This window comes from Sander vitreus, chromosome 18, assembly GCF_031162955.1.
Source record: "Sander vitreus isolate 19-12246 chromosome 18, sanVit1, whole genome shotgun sequence".
NCBI classification, from domain to species: Eukaryota; Metazoa; Chordata; class Actinopteri; order Perciformes; family Percidae; genus Sander; species Sander vitreus.
In genome coordinates, this window is record NC_135872.1 from 10,115,156 (window position 1) to 10,137,749 (window position 22,594).

General features: G+C 40.5%; 2 protein-coding genes across 2 annotated transcripts; one reads left to right on the top strand and one right to left on the bottom strand.

Annotated features, from left to right (window-relative positions):
- Window positions 1-492: 492 nt before the first annotated feature.
- rbm25b (RNA binding motif protein 25b) lies at window positions 493-12,552 on the bottom strand. The gene is made up of 17 exons (XM_078274247.1): window positions 12,418-12,552; window positions 11,561-11,661; window positions 11,090-11,301; window positions 10,614-10,671; window positions 10,258-10,418; window positions 9,892-10,077; window positions 9,711-9,794; window positions 6,839-7,104; window positions 6,195-6,312; window positions 5,829-5,918; window positions 5,319-5,392; window positions 4,790-4,940; window positions 4,166-4,571; window positions 3,060-3,355; window positions 2,609-2,707; window positions 2,465-2,512; window positions 493-1,430 (listed from the first exon to the last, which is right to left on the bottom strand). Exons 2-17 carry the CDS (start codon window positions 11,637-11,639, stop codon window positions 1,338-1,340), a joined length of 2,421 nt encoding a protein of 806 aa, XP_078130373.1. The 5' UTR covers window positions 11,640-11,661; window positions 12,418-12,552; the 3' UTR covers window positions 493-1,337.
- Window positions 12,553-13,976: 1,424 nt separating this feature from the next.
- On the top strand, window positions 13,977-20,251 carry hsp90ab1 (heat shock protein 90, alpha (cytosolic), class B member 1). Its single transcript, XM_078275289.1, has 12 exons — window positions 13,977-14,087; window positions 15,110-15,253; window positions 15,452-15,658; window positions 15,999-16,158; window positions 16,476-16,609; window positions 16,691-16,996; window positions 17,096-17,261; window positions 17,426-17,616; window positions 18,145-18,292; window positions 18,433-18,701; window positions 19,278-19,611; window positions 19,700-20,251. The coding sequence occupies exons 2-12, from the start codon at window positions 15,110-15,112 to the stop codon at window positions 19,816-19,818; spliced, it is 2,178 nt and encodes a 725-aa protein (XP_078131415.1). The 5' UTR covers window positions 13,977-14,087; the 3' UTR covers window positions 19,819-20,251.
- Window positions 20,252-22,594: the final 2,343 nt, after the last annotated feature.

A 22,594-nucleotide genomic window follows, 5' to 3' on the forward strand; every position in this document is an offset into this window, starting at 1 on the left:
ATAAAACAGGAAACTAAACAAAACCCAGGATCAACAGTGGACAACAAGGACTAGTAACACAACCAGGCTGACATGGAGGACTCAAAACAGGTGTACAAGGCAAGACATGCAGGACAGGGCTACAAGGACACATAAGGTACACAAAAGCACAGAAAACTCAAACAGAATGAATGAAACAAGGAACAGAAAACCCTAAAACACAAACTCCTTAAGAAACTAAAGAAATACTGCCACACTGTCTTAAAATAGTTCTATAAACAAAAAAAGCCTCTGGCCATAGAGCAGGACCGTGTCAATAGTATGTCATAAAAAAGTCATACTAAAGCATGTCATAAAAAAGTCATAGTATAGCATGTCATAAAAAAGTCATAGTATAGTATGTAATAAAAAAAGAAACTTTTTAAGACCCCGCAGACACCCTGGGTTTACTTTATTTTATTACAAAAAAAAACTAATTGTAGTTAGTGAGAAAATCAATTGGTGATGCACAAGCCGTTATAAAAAAATCAATTTTATTCAAATGTTCACCAATACAAAAACAATGGAGCATCTTCACAACTTTCCCGTTCTTAGCTCATTTTTCTATAGTGGTTGTGTGTGTGTGTGTGTGTGTGTGTGTACGTGTCTGTGTACAGCTGCAGGGATGTAGCCATCCAAGATATATTCTGTGGGTCTTGTCAGTAGACGCATTTCAAATGAAACTACGGTAGGTGCTTTTTGAGATGGTCTGAGGACAATGAACATGCCAACACATTTATAAGGAATGTGATAAGGAAAAATGAAGAGAAAACATCTTTAAACCCGATATACCGAATAAATAACCCTGTAAAAAAGATTACATCCGTGTTGTAGTTAAGGAACCTTTTATAGGTTCCTTGGTTGTAGTTATGCATACTCTAAAGTCCACTTAACATACCCTCATTCAACTGGAAGCCAGATTTCACACCTTACAGACTTTAAATAAAAGTTTGATTGCTGCACGACTCTTCCCATAAAGTTGTTGGCATGTATACAAATAAAAATAGGACCAATAGACCTAATCTGGCAACAATGGTCCACGGTCTCCTCTCAGAATTATTTCATCATAGTCAAACAATGACTACTATTTACACAATAGCACACCGACACAGTCAGCACCTGCTAACAAAGAGGGGAGGGGAAAAACCCGACATGACCTGAACAACTGGTGCATTTGTGAGAAGGAGTAGAATCTGCAGTTACAGTTTGTACTGATATAGACACGTCGCTTTGTTTGGGGTGACATAATTGTGCTACACTATTATACACGATGTATGAAAAGAAAAAAACAGTTGATCTTCATTCAGTGGTTGTTTTGCTTATTTCGCTAGTCCGATCTTCTTAGCTTCAGTTTCATAAATGAGTAACCTCCACATCTTCACTATGAAGACTTCAGCTTCTTCATCAAGAACCTAAAGCAGGAAACAAAAGGAAGGTTTACTGAGCTACACATGAACAAGGTGTGACTTTTTTTTTTTTTAACATCTCATGTCTTTTCATAGCTTCACTATCACTGCCTAATTAAAAAGGTGCTCTAAGCGATGTCACATGTTTTTTAAGCTACAACATTTTTTGTCACATACAGCAAACATCTCCTCACTATCCACGAGCTGCCTGTCCCCTGAACACACTGTAAAAAAAAAACGAGGTCTCTGTAGACAGCCCAGGCTCCACAAACGCCAACAAAAACAAACTGTGCCAACCTGCACCAAGAAACAAACGGTGTTCCAGCCAATAACCGACAAGAAGGATTTGGGGGTGGGGGTTAGTGTGCAGAAGGGAGGGGCGAGCTAGCCTCGGTTTTGTTTGACAATACTTTGAACGTCAACAAGAAGTGACATCACCCAACATTGCTTAGAGCACCTTTAAGGCATGAAATGCTCAAAAATAAAGACAATAGTAAATCTGTAGGTCATAGTTTATTTTAAAAGACCTCGTTTTCGTCAATAGGATTTAGGGCCGTAACTATCAATTTTGGAATTGTTAACTGATTCATCAATTGATTATTTCCCTGTAAAAGGTCAAAAGAATACTGACATTTCCCCATTATAATTTGTCAGAGCCTTATATTGCATATTCAAATGTCTGGTTTTGTCTGACCAAGTGTAAAAAAAAAAAAAAAAAAAAAAAAAAAAATTCAGTTTAATAACATATGGCAAAGTTGCACACTTACATTTAAGAACAATGTTTGGGATTATAGGTTGAATGACTGAAACAATTACATGAATTAAAAAAAATAAATAAATAAAAAAAGTTGCTAATTAATTGTCTGAGTTAAAAAGGTAAGCACCCACAGACTTTACCTTTTCATAATTTGATGACAAAAAAAAAACATTTCAATGTTAGAACTATCTAACTGCTACCATGACATTAACATAGTCAACATGAACATAATATAAAGACCGCAACCAGTGTGAGGAACTAACTCATCCGTTACATTACTCACCATAGCAACATCATCCAAGATACTCTGTGGCATACTGTGAGCCATCACCTGGGAAAGACAAAAACATCAGGATCATCTCATGTTTTTTTCTTTCCTGTCAAGTGTGAATGAAGTCAACTGTACAAAACATCATATGATCAATACCTTGGAGCAGACAAAGTCCACTAACGTCGCCTCTTCTTCTCCAATGTACTCAATAATCTTTTTATTGATCCAGGGTCGAACACGCCGTTCCATTAAAGTCTAAACAGGACAATAGATGAAGGCACAGGTTGTGTGTTAGAAGTGGTGTTCAAATCTGCTTCCACTTCCAAATGACTTACAATACGTAAATGAAAAAAAAGTGAATAAATCTCTAATGACTTCTGCAGTCGGTTTGGTAAAATATTTAAAAAAATAAAATAAAAAGTAACTTCTCAGGAAGTCAGCAGTTTATGAATACACTCATCGTGGTCTTTATTAAACCACGTCACTGTGCGGCTTCTCCTGAAGGCCAACTTTGTAAAACATAATGTACTTTTAGTTAACATGTCTGCTTAAAAACAGATTAAGACCAATTTTATGAAATACAAGACATTCTTCCTTCTCTCCTCACCGTGTCAACCATAGCCCAGTCCAGCGGGTAGGAGAACAGCTCAGGTTTTGCTGTGGGAATTTTTTCAATCAGGCTCTTGATGTGTTTACGCTTCTCCTCGGTGTTGTCCCCCTTTATGCTGGAGAGCCCGGCCCCGTCCACCCCAAGGCTCTTGTCATCATCGTAATCCAGGGGCACCAGCTTCCTCTTGCGAGGCTGTTCGTCAGCCTCTTCGTCATCAAACTTGTCGAAGACGCTGTCCACGGGCAGCTTCTTCCTCTTACCCGTGTTGGGCTGACTGGGGCTTCCTGAGGCACCTGGAGAGGACAAGGAGCTTCATGAATACAGTTTTTATTTGCAAATCATAAAGTTAACTTTAATTACGCAGCTGGAATTACTTGTCTCCAGTGACTGTTTTGCCAGTATCTGTTTCAATTAAAAAAAAACTTAACGGAAGTAAAACAACCAGCATTCACTCACAGTTATGTTAGTTATAGCTTATGAATCTTTGACTTTTGTAATGTTCCAGGAGATTTCTGATTGACCACATTTACTTTGTAAATGTGTGCCATTTCTCTGACTCTTGAAAATGTCTCACTATTTTGGTTATTGAACATTGTAACAAAATAAAAAATAAAGGGAAATCTGCCAATATTTTGCTAATTTAATTTCACATGTTCCTTATTCATTTTTGGAGCAGTTGACTGTCAGAATACCACTGCTGTATACAAAGTAACAATGGACATTATATCTCAATAACTGTCCTGTGAGGAGTAGGGCTGCAACAGATGATTATTTTGATAATCAATGAATCTGCCCGTTATTTTCTCGAGTAATCAATTGGCCTTTTTTTCCATATAAAATGTTGGTTAATAGTTACAAATGCGTTGCAATTTACTTCCAACTGCTCATTTTGCAGACCATTTACAAGAATATAAAACGGAGAAATAGAAAATACTCACATTTAAAAAGCTAGAACGAGTGACTGTCTGGTAGCGTTACAAAAGTTAATTCATTGACAATCAAAATTGTTGCAGATTACATTTCGGTCAATTGACTAACTGACAAATAGCTTTAGCTCTCCATGCCTGTCCAGGTTACAGTGAGGACATTTCTTTTAGACTCACCCAGTTTGAGACTGAGGCCGATCTTTGGCCGGTGTTCCTCCTGCGGCAGAGCCTCAGGAGGAGAGTTTTCGTGGGGGATGATGATGCCGCAGGGCGACTCGTCCCCGGGTGTGTTGGGGGACGCGTTGCCACTGGCAGACGACACTGAGGGTGCTGCTGTGATGGGCCGCATCGTGGGCTTCAAGCACGGTTTGGAGTCAGGGTTATCGTCGTCATTGTCATCTTCCTCACCCTCCTCCACCTCGTCGTCTGAGTGGACAGGCCGTGCGTGGGGTTCGGATCTCTCCGGTTCCTGTCGGCACTCCCGGTGGTCTCGTGAACCCCTGTGGCGTTCCCGTACCTCCTCGGGCTCCGGCTCTTGGATGATGGGTGGTTGTCTCAGACGCTCCTCCTCTTCCTCCTCCATCTGGACCAATAAGAGGCAGATATGCAGAAGATTAACACCCAATTAGTGTTTTACAGAAAAGAAGGTCAGCAGACAATGAAAGCTGGACACCACAGATGTGCAGAAATGCAGAGACACTGCAATCATAAAGTGACCTTCACAAAGACAACAGACATGCCCACTCCCTACAGATATAAAGGCAAACACACAAACATTAGTATTATAATAAATAAACATACCCTGCGTAGCTCTGCGTCTGGGTTTGGATGTCCCTCGTCTAACAGCCTCTGTCTGATCTCCTCCAGCTCCTCCTTCTCTCTCTTCCTGTCACGCTCGTCCGCCTCCATCTCCTTCTCTCGGTCTCTGAGACGCTTCTGCAGTGCACTGCCCCTAGGGGTCACACCAAAAATAACAGCCTTCAGAACAATAGCCATAGCTGCAGTACTGCATCGGCTACTATAAGTCTGATCTGGGTCACACAGCATCTGCTTTGACTTTTTACTGCGATTTTACGCATTTAGGTGGAACAATAAAATGAATACTTAAAAAAGGTCTTAATAGGTTTAGTTAAAACATAATTTGACAGTTTGAACTGGTTGTCATAAACATCATACATATGCAAATTCCAAGTATGTTGGCATATCAGTGGCTGTGTGTCAGATACCAATCCTATTTACAAAAAGGCACGTGTGCTTTTATTTTTGATCGACAATCTACTTGGCCTAGGTAAAGACAGCACTGTAGCATATTTGTTTTACTGTTGCTCACCTGTAGTACTTGGGGTCATCTCTGTCATCATCATAGTCTTCAAGAAACTCTTTTAACCGTTTGCCCTCTTTCACCTAAAGACACACAGGATCACGCTATTTCTTTGGGATAAAAAAAAATGTCTGCTATTTCTGCTGACAAATTGTATTGTCTGACTTATTAAATTACAATCAGTTCATATGAAATTATGCTCATATGAACAAAAAAAAAAAAAAACACATCAAATGCTTCATCTTGTCAACAAATTACATATACACATTTAACAATGCTTTTCATTTTGCATTGACACCAATAACTTCCACGTCCAAGTTGTAAATTAAACTCAAATACATGAGTAGTACTACACGTCTGTAGTGGAATTAACAGTGAATAATGAAATTTTCTGAATTTAAAAAAGGTACAACATTGGTAATATTCTGGCTTGTTAAATGCGGACAATGTGTATATTAAGTGTTCACAGTAAAGTAGGACACCTCTATGAACATCAGTGGTCATTCAATGTGCTCTCACCGTTTCTCGTTTGCGCTCATCTTCCCTCTCGGCCTCTTTGGCGTAATCCCGTGCCTTCTTCCGCTCCCTGAGCTCCCAGTTTTTTAGACGCTGTCATCCAACAGTATCCACAATCAAATACAATCATGTTCAATCACATCGAGCTAAAAGAGTAATACACGTTATTTTACTACAAGTGCGCCTGTGATAAAGAGACCCAGAAAAGTGATGCTCAGAGAATCCAGGATTGTCTCATTTGGACATAACCTGCAATTCATCTCCCAGTTAATCTTTTATCTTGGGGGTTCCTAATCATTTTATACATCAACATTTAGAAAGGAGCAGTGACTTCGGACACTGCCCAGGTAACCTCCCAGCCTTCCCTACCTCCTGATAGGCTGCTTCCTTGTCTCGGAGTTTTCTCTCCAGCTTCCTGCGTTCATAAGCCTCCTCTTCATCCTCTTGGTCTCGTTTCTTTTCTCTGTCTCGGTCTCGACTCACTTCCCTGCAAAAACAAAAAAGTAAAAATATATTATCCTTGAATATACTGTAGATTGAAACCAAGTGTTAAGATTAAGTCGGAGAAGAGACAGCAAGATGTCAATAATTTTCAAAACCAAGAGCAGTGCAGATGGCTCAGCTTACATATTTTCTTTCCAGGTACATCGTAGTGCTAAGATTCATCGTACAATCTGGCTTGCCTCAAAATTGGTATTGTGTAGTCTGACATAAGACTGCAACCAATTTATTATCAGACCCATGTCGCAGGGTGTCGCACTCTGCAACATGGGTCCTGCAACATTGCTGTTATTGCACAGTGTATAGGCCCCTAGACACTAATGGTCCTAAACACTTTCCATGCTGCGATTGGTTACCATCAATCTCAATGCAAATCACCTAAAACTTGCTGCAGATAGATAATTCATCACAATCAAAACTGAGCCAACTGTTGACTATATATTTTGTGTTTATCAGTTTATCTCCCAGCTCTGATGCGTTTGAAATCTGTGACTTGGGGTTTTTCCCTTCACCTGGATCGGCTGCGTTCGGGGCTCTTGTCACGGCTTCTGTCTCGGTCCCAGTCTCTGTCTCGCTCTCGTTCTCTGGTCCTGCGGTCGCGGTCTTTGTCTCTCTCCCGTTCCCGTTCCCTTTCCCTCTCCCGTTCCTTCTCTCGTTCCTTCTCCCTCTCGTGGTCCCGCCGCTCTCTTTCCCGCTCTCGCTCTTTTTCCCGCTCCCTCCGTTCCCGCTCAAACTCCAGCCGCTCCTTCTCCCTCTTGTCCTTCTCTTCTTCTAGTTTCTGCAGAGCAAAACACAGACAGGTTCAGCCGATGCCAAACAAGACCCAATGAGTCAGTCAATTTTCTACTGTGCACAGTTGAAGTGGTTTCCAGATTTTTAAAGGTTTCATACGCGAACATGCCCTATACTAATCAGTGCAAGAACACGTAAGAAAAGCTGGAATCGTAACTGGGAAAACCTGGAAGGACCAAAAAGCTCTCCCTCACAAGAGGCCGCTTCATCATTCATCTAAAGCAATACAGTGTACTTTGCTGCTTTAGACTTGCAGTATTAACTACAGTTTAGCAAGAATGTAACTGGAAACCACTTTAATGGTCAAAAACATCTGTGGAACATGTTCAACTTGAGGCATTCATAACGAGAAAAAGGCGCTGCAAAAGACAATGCTTTTTCTCTCCTTAAGAGTCCTCCTCTCAGAACAAGGAAAACAAAAACAGAAAACAGGCGTCAGTCGTTTGTTGAACTAGTTGTTTGTGACTTACAGGTGTTGAACTATGGATTCAGCCCTTCGCTGCCCCTACAAGCCTTTTAAGTTAGGCCTGGGAGGAAAGCAGGTCACACGGTATACAAGGGAAAAACGTTATGGGATTCTGTCTTGCTTAAGCATCATTATCATCAAAACAACAACAACCTTTACTGCAATGAGTAACATGGCATTCGGTAATCAAGAAATGAACATCAGTTATTTCTGCACAGATAAATGAAATTGTAGAAGCGGTCTTACCCTTGCAGAAGTCTTCAGCAGCTCTTCACGACTCATTACAAACAAACGCATACACGCATCCCAATTCTGCCTTTATGGACATTACACACAAGGCTTTGAGTGTAGTTCAAATAGAATCTGACACAGAATGACAGTACTGAATACAAAGAAACAAAATACTAAGCTTGGGAGTAATTCCATTACTTTTAGGGCACTTATACCGAGTAATGTACAGTAAGTGCGACAATAAAATTAACTCAATTTTATGTAAAATGCTTAACTACATCAGTCATATGCATCCACAGGCTGTCAGCTGGTCTTCAGCAAGAAACAGAATAATCTAAAAGCCTTGGGTGTAATGCAACTCAAGAGAAGGAAACGTATGACACGAGAAAGAAGATAGGAGACTTAAGCAATAATTTTAGAACTTTATTAGCTGAGGTTAAATATCATTACGTATTATTTATGTGCCTTGACTCAAGCACAAATCATGGCAAGTGTCCAATTTTGCATCAGTTTTGTGTCGTTTTACTTACCTCTGTAGAGTGTCTACCAGGGCTTGCTAAATAAATACTTGACCCAAAATTATTTAAACATAATTGCTATTTTAACAGTCAGATTTTATTAATTTTTGCAGCAGCTGTTTCAGCAGAATTTGTTTTATAATTATAATTCTTACAAATCAGAGCAATACATTGGAAAAGAAAAGTAAGAAACAGTATTGGTATTTGACTTCAAAATATATTTTGTTCCGATACAACATTGCCAAATCCTCTAATTGTGCCGTTCTGCTCCTTTCAGTTTATGATTTAATCTTTTGACCGGTTGCAGGACTTTGGTTTTGGTAAAATGTCCCCTTTTTCTTAGATAAAGTAGAAAACATGGGACTTTGTACTTGGGTTTAATCCTGTACAGTTTTGAAATAGATACACAAACTCACTGATCTGTCTTGCAGAGGAGAAAAGGCAGAGAGAGTAAGACACTGGTGAAGGGTAAGAGTTGGAGAAGAGAAGTCACACAATAACACATACAGAGAGCACGTACCTCGTCAGTCTTCAGATCAGCGTGCTGCTGTGGAGAGGGCGCCCCCCACACTAGCATAATAAAAGCTACAGCCAAAGTCACTGCAGTGGTTATTGACAAGAGTTCTTGTGCTTTGACATGAACACCATTAAGACAGACCATCATTTACAGAGGACTCGCACAGGTTCACCGACTCAAACTTTCAGGGCACCACCAATAATGTCACAAAATGAAGGTCAAAGGTTTGGGAGGAACTTTTGCATTGTCAAATGGCTGGCTGAATAGAAAGCATCATAAGCTTTGACCAACACACATACAAGTGCAGTACAGTTGCCCCTATGCAAGTCCTCAAGAGGGGGACGCCCAGTATATGTATATAGTAAATAAAGGCTGATACTTACATCCTATCCTCGCAACTTTTTCCAAAGCTCTGAGATTCATCTTGCTTTAGTCACCATATGATCACTATCATAATGGTGGGGTTTAATGAATAGATTAGCTTTTAAGTAACTTTACATCGTCTCCATGCATTTTTGTGTGATGAATGAAGAATGGATCTATAATAGTCACACCTATAATTTCACTACGCAGGTGTCAAATCAGGCCTGAGAAAGGTGACAAAAATACTAGCTGTCTGCCTACTTGTGGTGTTTGAACATTGAACATGAAACATTTCATATAATATGGGGCAAATTAAGATGTTTGGTGGTATAGATTTTAAGGAGTGCCAATTTGTAACGTAGTATGCATGTTACTGAGATCAAGAAAAGCTTGGTAAATGTGTTGACTATATGTGCAAGCTCTAGGAGCGAACTATGTAAGGAAGCTGCTGTCCAAAACCTGTAATGTCAACTACAAGATCAAAGGAGCCACTTTACCTTGTGAGTGTCTCGGAATTTACTAATTTCTCTGGAAATCAGGTCTCTCTTGTCGTCCTCCATATCAATAGCGTTAATGTCGTCCTAAAGATAAAGAAACACCAATGAAAAAGTCAAATAACACTTAACATTTTAAGTTTCAAGAGTACAAGTCAGAGAGCAGTAAACATTGTTTATATACCTCTTCTTTTTTCTCCTTTTTTCTCTTTCGTCTCTGGGAGTCCTCATCCTGGGATGGCGCGTTGAGTTCGGCAGCATATTCCCGCATCAATCCATCAATAGCTCCTTTGATAATCTGATCCTTCTTCTTTGTCTCCTCGTCTAGAACCTCATCCTCATCATCTCCACCATCTTCAGCCTTATTATTCTGCCAGTACAGAAAAACATCCTAGTTCAGTTTCACGGCAATAAGTAACCATTTATTTGAATCGCTTAACAAATCTAAGATGTGGGTAGCGATTCAGAGATCTGGAATGAGGCTAAATCGATTCCTGAGGCAATGAATACAGGCACTGATCACCAGTAATTCCCTAAAACGGAATTATACCCCATTCACGGTGTTTTTCTTGGCCTTCCACTCGTCCAGCTGAGCTTTAGTCTTGGCATCCACCTTCACCAACAGATTTTTTTCTCCAATCTGCAGGTCATGGAGCAGCCGCAGTGCTCGCAATGTGGACTCTGGCTCCTTGTACTCACAAAACCCAAAGGCTGCAACAGATATAGAAATGGAAATAGACATCATGATGACGACAGGTTTATCTATGGTCATGTATAGTTTTATGGGATAACAATAGAAATGAATTGAGTAATTTTTTATTGGTTTTATGTGTGAATCACCGAAGTCAGCCATGGATGGATACATTTCCTGACCTAATGAAGCTTGATGTGTGTATTATGAATTACCCTGAAGCTTGCCAGAGGCTCCTTGGACTCTCTTCCAGCTCAGAACAATTCCACATTTCTGTAACATGAGCACAAAGAGAAGATTCACAACTAAAGTAGAAGTGAATTAAAAATCCAACAAAAATGCTACAGCACAGGATTCACAGTTTCAACAGGTTGCCAACACAATTTGATAATCAATGAGATAGATAGAGAGATATATATATATATATATATATATATATATAGTTACAAAAAAGGCATTTGTTATTTGATTTGTGATCAATAAGATAACTACATCTATTAGAAACTAACCATGGAGGTGGTAGATTTGACTCCTTGAAAAAAGGATTATAGAATAAAATGTGTGTAATTTTAGAGAACTCTTGGATGCAATTACCATGCCTAGAAGACTGTTCTTTTTGGATTACATAAATAGTCCGTAACTGTGTGACCCGAGTGCATGTAATATTTACAAATCCTCTCCTTTTCCTTACCGCGAGCAGTTGTCTGATCAGCATGTCTGAAGCTTTCTCTGATATGTTCCCCACAAACACTGTGGTAGTAGGGCCGCTGTTCTCATTGTTGTCTCTGACTCGCAGTATTTCCTTTTTATGAATTGCAGGCTTACTGATCACTTGCACAGAAGGCAGCATTACTGCAGAAGTGGGGGTCATGATGCCCATGTGAACTGGGATCATTGGAGCCCCTGCAACAGCAAAAGGAATTGTGCATTAGCAACTAGAGACAAATCAGTCTGAAATTAAATACTTTGTTTGAAAGTATCTGTATAATATTTGTAGATTATTGTAACTTCCAACACTGTAGGTGTCTCTATAATCTAAGAGGCTGAAGGCTACTAGTAAAACATACTAAAAATAGTATGTTTAACACTGTGTTCAACACTGCAGTAGATAAAGTGAAAGAGGCTGTGATATACATTTATGGTGGGACAGGTGGTTGCTTACCAGAGGGGAAGCCAGCAAATTGAGGGGGCATCCCAGGAGGGGGCAACAGCGGCCGGTTTAAATGAGGAGGGAAAGACATTCTGGGTATGAATCGGACCAACCTGATGAAGGAACAGTAATGCCATTAGCAGTCTATCTATACTTAATGTATGAGACTCACACTTGGATAAAGTCCTCCAAACAATGTAAATTTAAAATTAGAAATACGTTTCAAACATATGCAAGTGCTTATTTTTGTTAAAAGGACACTGATGAAAACACTGCCATGTTGTGTCGGTAGTTTGGCATAACAAATCGGGCATACATTTATGACACTTGCTATGCAGCTATAACGCTACTTGAAGTTAGCTTTGCTCAGTTGAGTACGACCGCTAACGTAATAGCATTAAGCCCCACCGTTGATGTATTAATATTTTGATTTATCGCGACGCATTGTGTTGTAGCTAGCTAAGTAACTCAACCCTAATTTAAGTTACCGAAAAAAATAGCAGTTAATCACGCTACCGTAGTGAGTGTTTTTTTTCCCAGGATGGGGAAGGCATGTCCCGCCCTACTCTGCCTCTTATTGTCTTACCCTGACATTCTTACCCTAACCCTAACCAATGACACTACTCTTGCCAAAAACCCAACCAGGGTAAGCAGCGGGTACTAGCCAATCAGAAGGAGAGTAGGGCGGGTCATGCCTTCCGAATGCCTTCGTTATCCTAGGAGAAAAAAAATTGGCCTACCGTACCCGGCACAACTAAATTAGACTAAGCTAACATTAGCCAGAGTTGGTATTACTTAACAAGCAAAGCTCACTTTAGCTGGCTCCATATGAGTTCGGAATAAACGTGAAAATGTCCATATATACATACCCAGAAATAGGTGGCGTAGAGGGGGATAAAACCGCTTTCAGAAGGTGATAAATTATGAAATTCTTTGTAACGTCCCGAATGTTGGATTAGCACGTTGGCTAGTCACGGGCCTTCAAACACACTTACGCAAGCGCTCTACGTACCAGACTGCAAGAGCGCTTGTTTTATGTATCGGGACGTGTCCGTTGGACGGAGCTGGAAATTGTTAGTACTACTTGTTCTCCTAAGCAAAGTATTGCAATTTCAAGCTTTCGGTTTTTACTTTAAAACCATTATTATGCAGGTAGAGATCCTCTACAAAGAGAGTAACGTTAGATAGATAGAGAGATAGATTGGGACGTTGCAGCTGGACGGAGCTGGAAAATGTTAGTACACAACAATAAAAACAGCTAATGTGCATAATTACTACTACAACTACTAATAATTTCGTATATTGTAGTATGACATTAATATGTTACCTAACAAGTTCCTCCAAAAAGTGTTGCAATTTCAAGCTTTACTTGAAAACCATCATGCAGGTAGAAGCGTCAGGAACCATGGTCAGGAAGAGCTAAACACCAAACAGCTCATAAATACAAAGTGTTTCAATTAACGTTACCTATTTATTGATTCATTGATTGAAGGCCCAGGGTGTTCAACATCTTTTACCTTTAATCCTATTATATCTGTAAGATATTTTCATTTTAATGTAATCACATCATTAGTCCAGGTATATTTATTCGTACATTATTACGCTGAAGAACGTTAAAGCGGTTGGTTACCATGGTGTTTTTGTTGTAGGTAGAGACAGCTGTGCCGCGAAGGCTGCATCTGACAAGCCGTGACGTCACTTTAGGCGGGTTTTTCATGGAAAGTGCTAGAAGGAACGAAGCACACCCTGTTGGTTTGGAATATTCCTCCATCAGATTAAAAAGATCCTCATCCTTTGCTATAAAATAAACGATGTAGCCGTAATTTTGATTGAATACATTTATAAGGTTGGTGCAGATATTTCTGCCTCAGTAGTCTATTGCGGCTGCTATGGGACTTAGTCCGTCACCAAAATGTTGGTCTATTCAGTATCTATCTAGTAGTACTATCTTTTGCATAAACTGCCAGGAGGTGGCAGCAATGGTGCGCTGGGCACAGGGATTGACTTTGTTAGTTCTACTGCAGTATTTTCCAAGATACAAGGTGTTCCTTTGCAACCAGCTGCTTTTGGGTGCACTGCGCTGACCTTTGTCTTGTAAAGTATACATAAAACACTTTAAGATTTGAATTATTACTATAATTTCAAACGGCTGCACATCACCTCGCGCTAAGGGATTTTACCTTAACGTTACATTTTATTTCAATTTATTGAAGTCTGCCAAGGTTGTGCACCTGATTACTTCAATAATATTATGTATTCAGCATCTCTTTATGCGTTCATATCAACACTCCCTTTGATTTCAAGTCAGTATATTGTAACAGTCGTTTTTGTCCGTTTTCTACCCAAATAGAACCATCTAGTAGCAATAGAAGGTGCTAGATGGTGCACCGCGGATGGATACGGCCGCACACTGAAGCGGTTGTGTATAAAGATTCCTGTCTATTAAAAGGAAGTCCCTTTCCATTTCCCTGCGTCAGAGAGCAGAAGGGACGACGAATTGGTTGTATTTTATTCAAGATAAGTCAACGGAATAAATAAGGTACGTACACGAGTATTTTTGCTTACAAAGGGAACATATTATGCTCCTTTAATATGTGTGTTTTGCTAACCCATCACTGAACTACGGCTGGATGTAACCACGATGCGAGCTCATGAGTCACGACGACAAACCGTAACGTTAGCTAGCTCCAGAACTATCTCATGGACTAACCGGCATATAATACCCAGCATATTAATATTTACCCTGTATGTTCTCAAATCCTGTTACATAACGTGTAATCCGTACACGGTGGGATTTTCGGCTAACGTTACAGATATAGCTGTACTTTGCGATGCTGAGCGGTGTAGCTATATTAATGTGGCACTGTGCCGCACTGTTAAAGGCCGGGCTTGGGTTGCAATAAGGCAGGTGTGGCGAACATCACCATGTTGATTCGGGTCTATTTAACGGAGCTACAACACCCGATCTGACTAGACCAGAGCACAGAACAAGAGTCTCATTACAAAGCCGAATCCGTCCACCTCCAAAACATTACGTTAAGTCTAAGGTAAAGGTCAGTTTCTCCAAGTTAACGTTATAGTAGGTCGTTGTCACCCAGTGTCTTTTAACGTTACACATAATAACGTTTTAATTACAAGTGACCTTATAGCGCTGCATTTCCTAACGGTATCCTTATTTTTGTCGGTAACGTTAGCCGTTCCTCAGCACGTGTTTGCGGAGTCCATTGTCTATCAGTAGACGCCATGTTGGTTAATGGCTACATCCGCCGATTTGTAGCAACACTATGGAAGCGTTCCAATTTTACGAAACCGGCGTGTTGACACGATGAAATTATGATCCCGTTTTGTCTAATGAAACCGAAATAATTAGCGCTTTTAAGTGGAGTGAATCTCACACTTAAAAATGGGCATTTTAGCCTTTCATGGTCTATGGTTGTCTTCTGTTGCGTCATTGTGATGTTTGTCATCCTTTAAAAAAAAGTACACTGTTTGCCATCTGTGAATTATTTTTTTTAAACCAAAGACAGTTTGTTCAAACATTGCGTTTTTCCTTTTGTGCAGATGCCTGAAGAAATGCACCAAGAGGAGGAGGCTGAGACCTTTGCCTTCCAGGCAGAGATCGCTCAGCTGATGTCCCTGATTATCAACACCTTCTATTCCAACAAAGAGATCTTCCTCAGGGAGTTGATCTCCAATGCCTCTGATGTAAGTCGGCAAGAGCTTGGTGGCATTTCCTGATCCTAAACAATAATTCAGTTTCACTTTCACATGCCTATTTTATGACAGGGCATTTAATGATGCATGTAGTGGTAGCCTTTATAATTAGGATGATAATGCTTCAAAATGTATTTTAGGCCCTAGCTACTTTCAAAAGTTGTAAGTCTTAATGTATTGTGTTTACAGGCTTTGGACAAAATTCGCTATGAAAGCTTGACTGATCCTACCAAGATGGACAGTGGCAAGGATCTGAAAATTGACATCATCCCCAACAAAGCTGAACGCACCCTGACCATCACCGACACCGGAATCGGCATGACAAAAGCCGACCTGATTAACAACCTGGGTACCATCGCAAAGTCTGGCACCAAGGCCTTCATGGAGGCCCTGCAGGTACTGCAGTGGAACATGATCTAGCTTGAGGCATGTGGAAAATGAGGGCAAATGACAGGGGGGCAAAAACACTTCATTTAACCTTTTATATAGTCTTAAATTGCTTTACAAAGAACCGTGTGAATAATGGATGTCCATATATCATTTTTTTTTTGCCAATATGAATTCGATCCGATACTTATATTTGCCTAAATGTTTTAAAATGCATCTGGCACATTTTAGAAATTGCGCTGTAGCCTTCTGACTGTCACACACCTTATTCACAAGCTGCTTAATCAAAGTCCTGGTTTAAAACTATTTTGACTGCTATATCCTGAAGTTTTAATTGTGTTCCCTCTAGGCTGGAGCTGACATTTCCATGATTGGTCAGTTTGGTGTGGGTTTCTACTCCGCCTACCTTACTGCCGAGAAGGTGGTTGTCATCACCAAACACAATGATGATGAGCAGTACGTGTGGGAGTCCTCTGCCGGAGGTTCTTTCACAGTCAAGGTCGACAGCGGTACGTGTCCTGGCAGTTACACAATCAAAGCGCTTGATTGGCAACATTTGCATAATCTAAAATGTTTGCAAATAAGCTGTGCTATACACCTGGCACATTGTTTGCATCATTTGCTAGTTGCTGACACTGACATCGGGCCCTATGCACACTTGTTTTGGCGTGACGTTATTTATCTAGTTCCATAAGTTAACTTTTGGCATTCGGTAATTGCAGAAGTGTTATTTACAGTGACATTACGATACTTAAAATTTTGCATCTGACACCATTATCGCTTAACGTTAGATTTACTTTGTATGGTTGTACAATTCTGTTCACAGGCGAGCCCATTGGTCGTGGAACCAAGATCATCCTGCACCTGAAGGATGACCAGACAGAGTACATTGAGGAGAAGAGGATCAAGGAAATTGTCAAGAAGCACTCTCAGTTCATTGGCTACCCCATCACCCTGTTTGTAAGTATTACATTTTGACTTTATTTCAATCTAGTTAAAACTGTTTTGCCTATCAGTGAAGTTAAACTTTTTGATTCACAGGTGGAGAAGGAGCGTGACAAGGAGATCAGTGATGATGAGGCAGAGGAGGAAAAGGCAGAGAAGGAGGAGAAAGAGGAGGGTGAGGACAAGCCAAAGATTGAGGACGTGGGCTCAGATGATGAGGAGGACTCCAAAGACAAGGACAAGAAGAAGAAAAAGAAGATCAAGGAGAAGTACATTGACGAGGAGGAGCTGAACAAGACCAAGCCCATCTGGACTAGGAACCCCGATGACATCACAAATGAGGAGTATGGAGAGTTCTACAAGAGTCTGACCAACGACTGGGAGGATCACCTGGCTGTCAAGGTAAATGCTACAATACAATTTCAGCTGTTGACTGAGTCATATGTGCCAGCACTGTGGCTGAAAATAAGTCAAACTAAGGTGAATTTTCCTCTTTTATAGCACTTCTCTGTGGAGGGCCAGCTGGAGTTCCGGGCCCTGCTCTTTGTTCCCCGCCGTGCACCTTTTGATCTCTTTGAGAACAAGAAAAAGAAGAATAACATCAAGCTGTACGTTAGGCGAGTCTTTATCATGGACAACTGTGAAGAGCTCATCCCAGAGTACCTGAGTAAGTTCACTTGGCTTTTTTTCCATCTCGGACAATAAAGTGTGTTCTACATCACTGCACTGACTCTTACCTCCCCTACACAAAGCTGTTTTGCTGGAGGGGATACAAAGGCTGAATGAATGCTCAGATGGTTCCGATAAGCCATGTTTTGTGTTAATCTCCAGACTTTGTCCGTGGTGTGGTCGACTCCGAGGACCTGCCTCTCAACATCTCCCGAGAAATGCTGCAGCAGAGCAAGATCCTCAAAGTCATTCGCAAGAACATCGTCAAGAAGTGTCTGGAGCTCTTTGCTGAACTGGCTGAGGACAAGGAGAACTACAAGAAGTTATACGAAGGTTTCTCCAAGAACATCAAGGTAAAATAAATGTTAAGTGCTACATTGATTTATTTTTTTATCTCCTTTTTCATGAAGTTAATGGAAGTTCCTCTTTCATAATGCACTCCTCGTCTTCAGTGCACCTCCATGGATTCATAAGGTTTACCTTTTTTAATCTAGCTTTACCCTCTAGCTTTCTGAGGCATTCTAGTCATAGCGTTATTGGCCAGACATCTTAAAGGCACTACATAGCTGGCGCAACTAGTTGTAGTATATTCTCAACTAGTTCATAATCTCATGGAGTTGTGCTAAGTGTACATAACTCTTGGTACAGTCACTTAATGCTGTAGTCATGATTAGTAACTTGTAACCAGATTGTGTTGTACTAGAAGTGTATTCATTTGAAAAAGATGGTGTTTGTATTTACAATGCAACATGATCAGTTAATCAGGATATCTAATAACTCAAGTCTAAAATTTTGCTGGGTAATCAATCTTGCATTGTGATAAAGGCTACTGGTGTGTGAAATTGTTTTTGAATGGACATGTAATCACAATTTATCTGTAGCTGGGCATCCATGAGGACTCTCAAAACCGCAAGAAGCTGTCTGAGCTGCTGCGCTACCACAGCTCCCAGTCTGGAGATGAGACAACCTCCCTCACGGAGTACCTGACTCGCATGAAGGAGAACCAGAAGTCAATCTACTACATTACTGGTGAGTTTGTCTCTGAGGAAAAGCTGTTTTTAAATCTGATACCATACTTGTTTTTGTTTTCTTTTAGACAATTGCACTGCACCCAGCAACATAAGTAAAACTAGTATTAAATTGCCTTTCACTCACTTGACTTCTCGTAGGTGAGAGCAAGGATCAGGTGGCCAACTCAGCCTTCGTCGAGCGCGTCCGCAAGCGTGGCTTCGAGGTCCTGTACATGACGGAGCCCATTGACGAGTACTGTGTCCAGCAGTTGAAGGAGTTTGATGGCAAGAGCCTGGTCTCAGTCACCAAGGAGGGTCTGGAGCTGCCAGAGGATGAAGAAGAGAAGAAAAAGATGGAGGAGGATAAGGCTAATTTTGAGAACCTCTGCAAGCTCATGAAAGAGATCCTTGACAAGAAAGTAGAGAAGGTCAGTAATCCTAATGAGACGATATTAATGTTGACCAAAATTTGCCTTCATTTAGGTTATGACTTCACAACTACAGTTGACAGTGTTTTGTTTGGCAACAGGTGCCCTAACTGGTCCTAACTTGTATTCTGGTGAGTTCAATACAGCTGTAAGGAGGTCCCTCAAGTATTTTTGTCCTGAATGAGTTTTTGATTGACAAATGTGTTTTGACGAGTGATCGGTTCCAAATGACTGTGAAAATGTAAAGCAAGAACTTTTTTTTTATTTTTTTAAAGTAAGTAACTTTTGAGTGTGATCTAACATGCCTGTTTTTGTTTTTTTTACCATTTGGTTGAACAGATTGTGAAACTAGAACCATTTGGTATAAATATTTTACTGGTCCCAATGTGTATGTATGATTGTTTTAGACATTAAGATGTGGTGGAATTGGCCATGCTGGTGTGTTAAGCATTTATTTCTAACATGACTGTTCTGCATGGTTTTGATTAACTTGAATTTTAGACTGGGTCAGCCTGCTGTCAAGATACCTAATTGCATGTTGAGTCTAAATGTCCTCTGATCGGCTGTCTCTACCAGGTGACCGTGTCCAACAGACTGGTGTCTTCACCCTGCTGTATTGTGACGAGTACTTATGGCTGGACGGCCAACATGGAGAGGATCATGAAGGCCCAGGCACTCAGGGACAACTCCACCATGGGCTACATGATGGCCAAGAAACACCTGGAGATCAACCCTGACCACCCCATCGTGCAGACTCTGCGGCAGAAGGCAGATGCTGACAAGAACGACAAGGCTGTGAAGGATCTAGTCATCCTGCTGTTCGAAACTGCCCTGCTGTCCTCAGGCTTCTCCCTGGATGACCCACAGACCCACTCCAACCGAATCTACAGAATGATCAAACTCGGACTGGGTAAGGACACAGAGCGGATCAATATCGGTAGCTTTTACATGCACGTTACTTGAATTGATATCAAATGACATAATTCTCGTACTTGTAGGTATCGACGACGACGATGTCCCCACAGAGGAGGCTACTTCTACAGCCGTCCCAGACGAGATCCCTCCCCTAGAAGGCGACGGTGAAGATGATGCTTCACGTATGGAAGAAGTTGATTAAACCAACCCACCCCCCCCAGATTTCTAACACTTTAGCCTCACTTTTCAATTGTTCATCCTTAAAACTGCAGTTACTGCAAAACAAATAGTCATTCATGTTATGTGGTTGGACCAGTGTTGCTCTTGCGTCCAGAGCATTACTCTGAAGACCTTTAAGAAAAGCGGTTTTGGTTTTTGCTGTATAAGTTCATGGTGACAACACGTGTTTTAATGAGTACCCTGTTGCACTGAGTTTTAAATGTTGGAGTGGTAAATGTGTGAACATGGGAATGGTACATTCCATTATCAGATTAGGTCTGGTGGGTTTGGGAAGGTTCTGCTCATGTGCAATACTGCACGCTGCATGGAGAGGACTGTATGATTCCTTTGCCTGAGTCCGGGCTTGTCTGTATTCCAAGTCTTGTTTTGCAAAAAAATTAAAGATGTAATACCTATGTTTTGTCTTGGATTGTATGTATTCTATGAAAGGGACTTTTACACCCTTTTTGAAATGACATCCACAACAAATTTGAGATTTTTAAAAAGAGCTGTTTAAATATTGACTAACATTTGGGATGTTGACTTGAAACTTGCATGTTTGGGACTGTTCTTCCAGGTGACCACTAGGCGGGGACATGCTCCACAAGTTTCATATCAAAGTTGGCTTAAAAAAAGGCTTTACATAAATTTGATGTGTAATGTAAATTTGTATCAAGTGGATTATAAAATAACTAAAGGTTTGGACTAAAGCAAATAGCCAGGATTTACAAATTCAGACTTACTTTATAGTACATACCTTTTTAAACTAACATGGAACTGGTTCACAGCAAAGGTAAAACGGCAAGTTGAATGTAGTCAACACCTCCCTGGTCACATCCGCCTAAACTTTGTTTCCAGTGTTTTACTCAAGTTGACAGAATGCAATCCACACCAAAGCTGTGAGGGGGGGGAAAATGGAAGTCCCCTTTACATAGCCTAAAATCTCAAAGTACTTTACAATCTACCCTTGGTTGGTGTAAGGGGAAACTCCTTGAAATAACTTAAATGGTTATAATTCCTATGGCAGTCTGGTGCTAATACTTTGACCTATCATTAGGTCCTGCAGTGGGTAACGGGCTGTGCTCTTAAGTCTGAGGTGAAATTCTCTAACCCTGACCTAATGTACCTTTTTCTTTGAAACCTACTCTTGCCCAAACAAAAAGCAGATGCTTGTGTTCCCACTGGCTTGACAGGCAGTTTAAAAAATTAGATTAAAATGTTTGACATTAGAAATTAGGTGTCATGCAAACATGTTATACAAATCTTATCTTTTATCAGGGAATGTAGAAATGCTTGTTCAGTCACAAATGTGTTGTCAGCTTTAACATGCAAAACAAATCCAAGCGTTACCAGCAACGTGACTAAAGCACGTGGGCAGAATCACATTGTAAAATACCGCCATAAACTGAATCTGCGAGTTTCTTGAAAGTGTGAGGCATCATCAGCTGACCTCTTTGGGGGAAATGTAAAGTATGTCGTCTTCCTGGAAGTCGTGTGTTTCGTACGAGTCTGAGGGGGCGGCAGCAGCAGCTTTTCTGCTCTCATCAGTAAAAACTGTGTGGGTGTCTGTCCCTCCAGAGCTCACACTCACTCCAGTCAAAGTAATAGTGGGGAACTTCAGCTGTGTCATTCAGAAACATGCTGAAAACTATGTTTTTGTGAAACCTCTAATGCCTCCTGAACTTGACCACCTTCTTAATTTGCTGTATCTATGAATAATTTGCATAATAGAAGAGAATGTAAGTTATATCTGTGTATGTATCCATGAAGTTTAAAAACACATATTGACCTGAAACACTGACCTTTTTAAGAATAATGCACTGATACAGTCTTGGTAGTTACATAGCAATGTTGGTTAGATACGGGATGCTGGTCTCTGGAACCAAAAGGTTACACCATAAAAATGAATAGTGATGATCCTTCTGAAACCAAACTGTTATCCTCTAATTATGTAATTAATTGTTGTGCATTTATCCTATTTTGGGTCTTGAGAATATTGAAATTGTTATTTGCAGCAAATTGAAATTTGGTAGTAACTGAGAAGATTGTGTTTATTTAGAATACCATAAAAGTAAAATGCAAATTAGACATACAGGAAATAATCTGATTGGTGACTTAAAAGAGCTATCTATGTCTGTAAGATCTGTCTGGTTACGCTGTGGCAAAATTCCTGGTTAGGTTCATCAAGAGTCAGTGCAGGTTTCCCTCATGAAGTTAACATGTGCATCTGGTCTGACTTGTTTCAACAAAATACTTCCTGTGGAAACATTTGACTCCTGTGTGTAAATCTGCTCACAACCCACAAATGCTGAGTGTGTTACTTTGGGCGGGGGGGGTTATTGTGACCTTTGTATCACTGTCACCTCTCTATATTGTGTGTCTGGTTTGCAGAAATGCCAACAAATCTGCTTAAAATGTGTTGATGTCCTAAAAGAGAGGTTCAGTCACACAGACTTGTCTCTATTATATGTCTCTGCATTATTTTATAGTATATACCTTAGTGTGTAAGTGACTGAAGACCTGCAGATAACATGAGATAATAAGAAGGTGTAGCTTTGCTTACTGTATATGTGGCAACCACACCATCCTGCAGGCCTGTGTGCAAAAGAGGCGTGATTAAGTTTCCATGACATTTACAGTGCTGAAATAACACAATTACTACTCATAATCTGAAACAACTTTGTTGCACACATCAGGCATAGCATTACTTCTCATATTTGACAGCACTTGGTAAATACCACAGACAGGAACAGGATTAA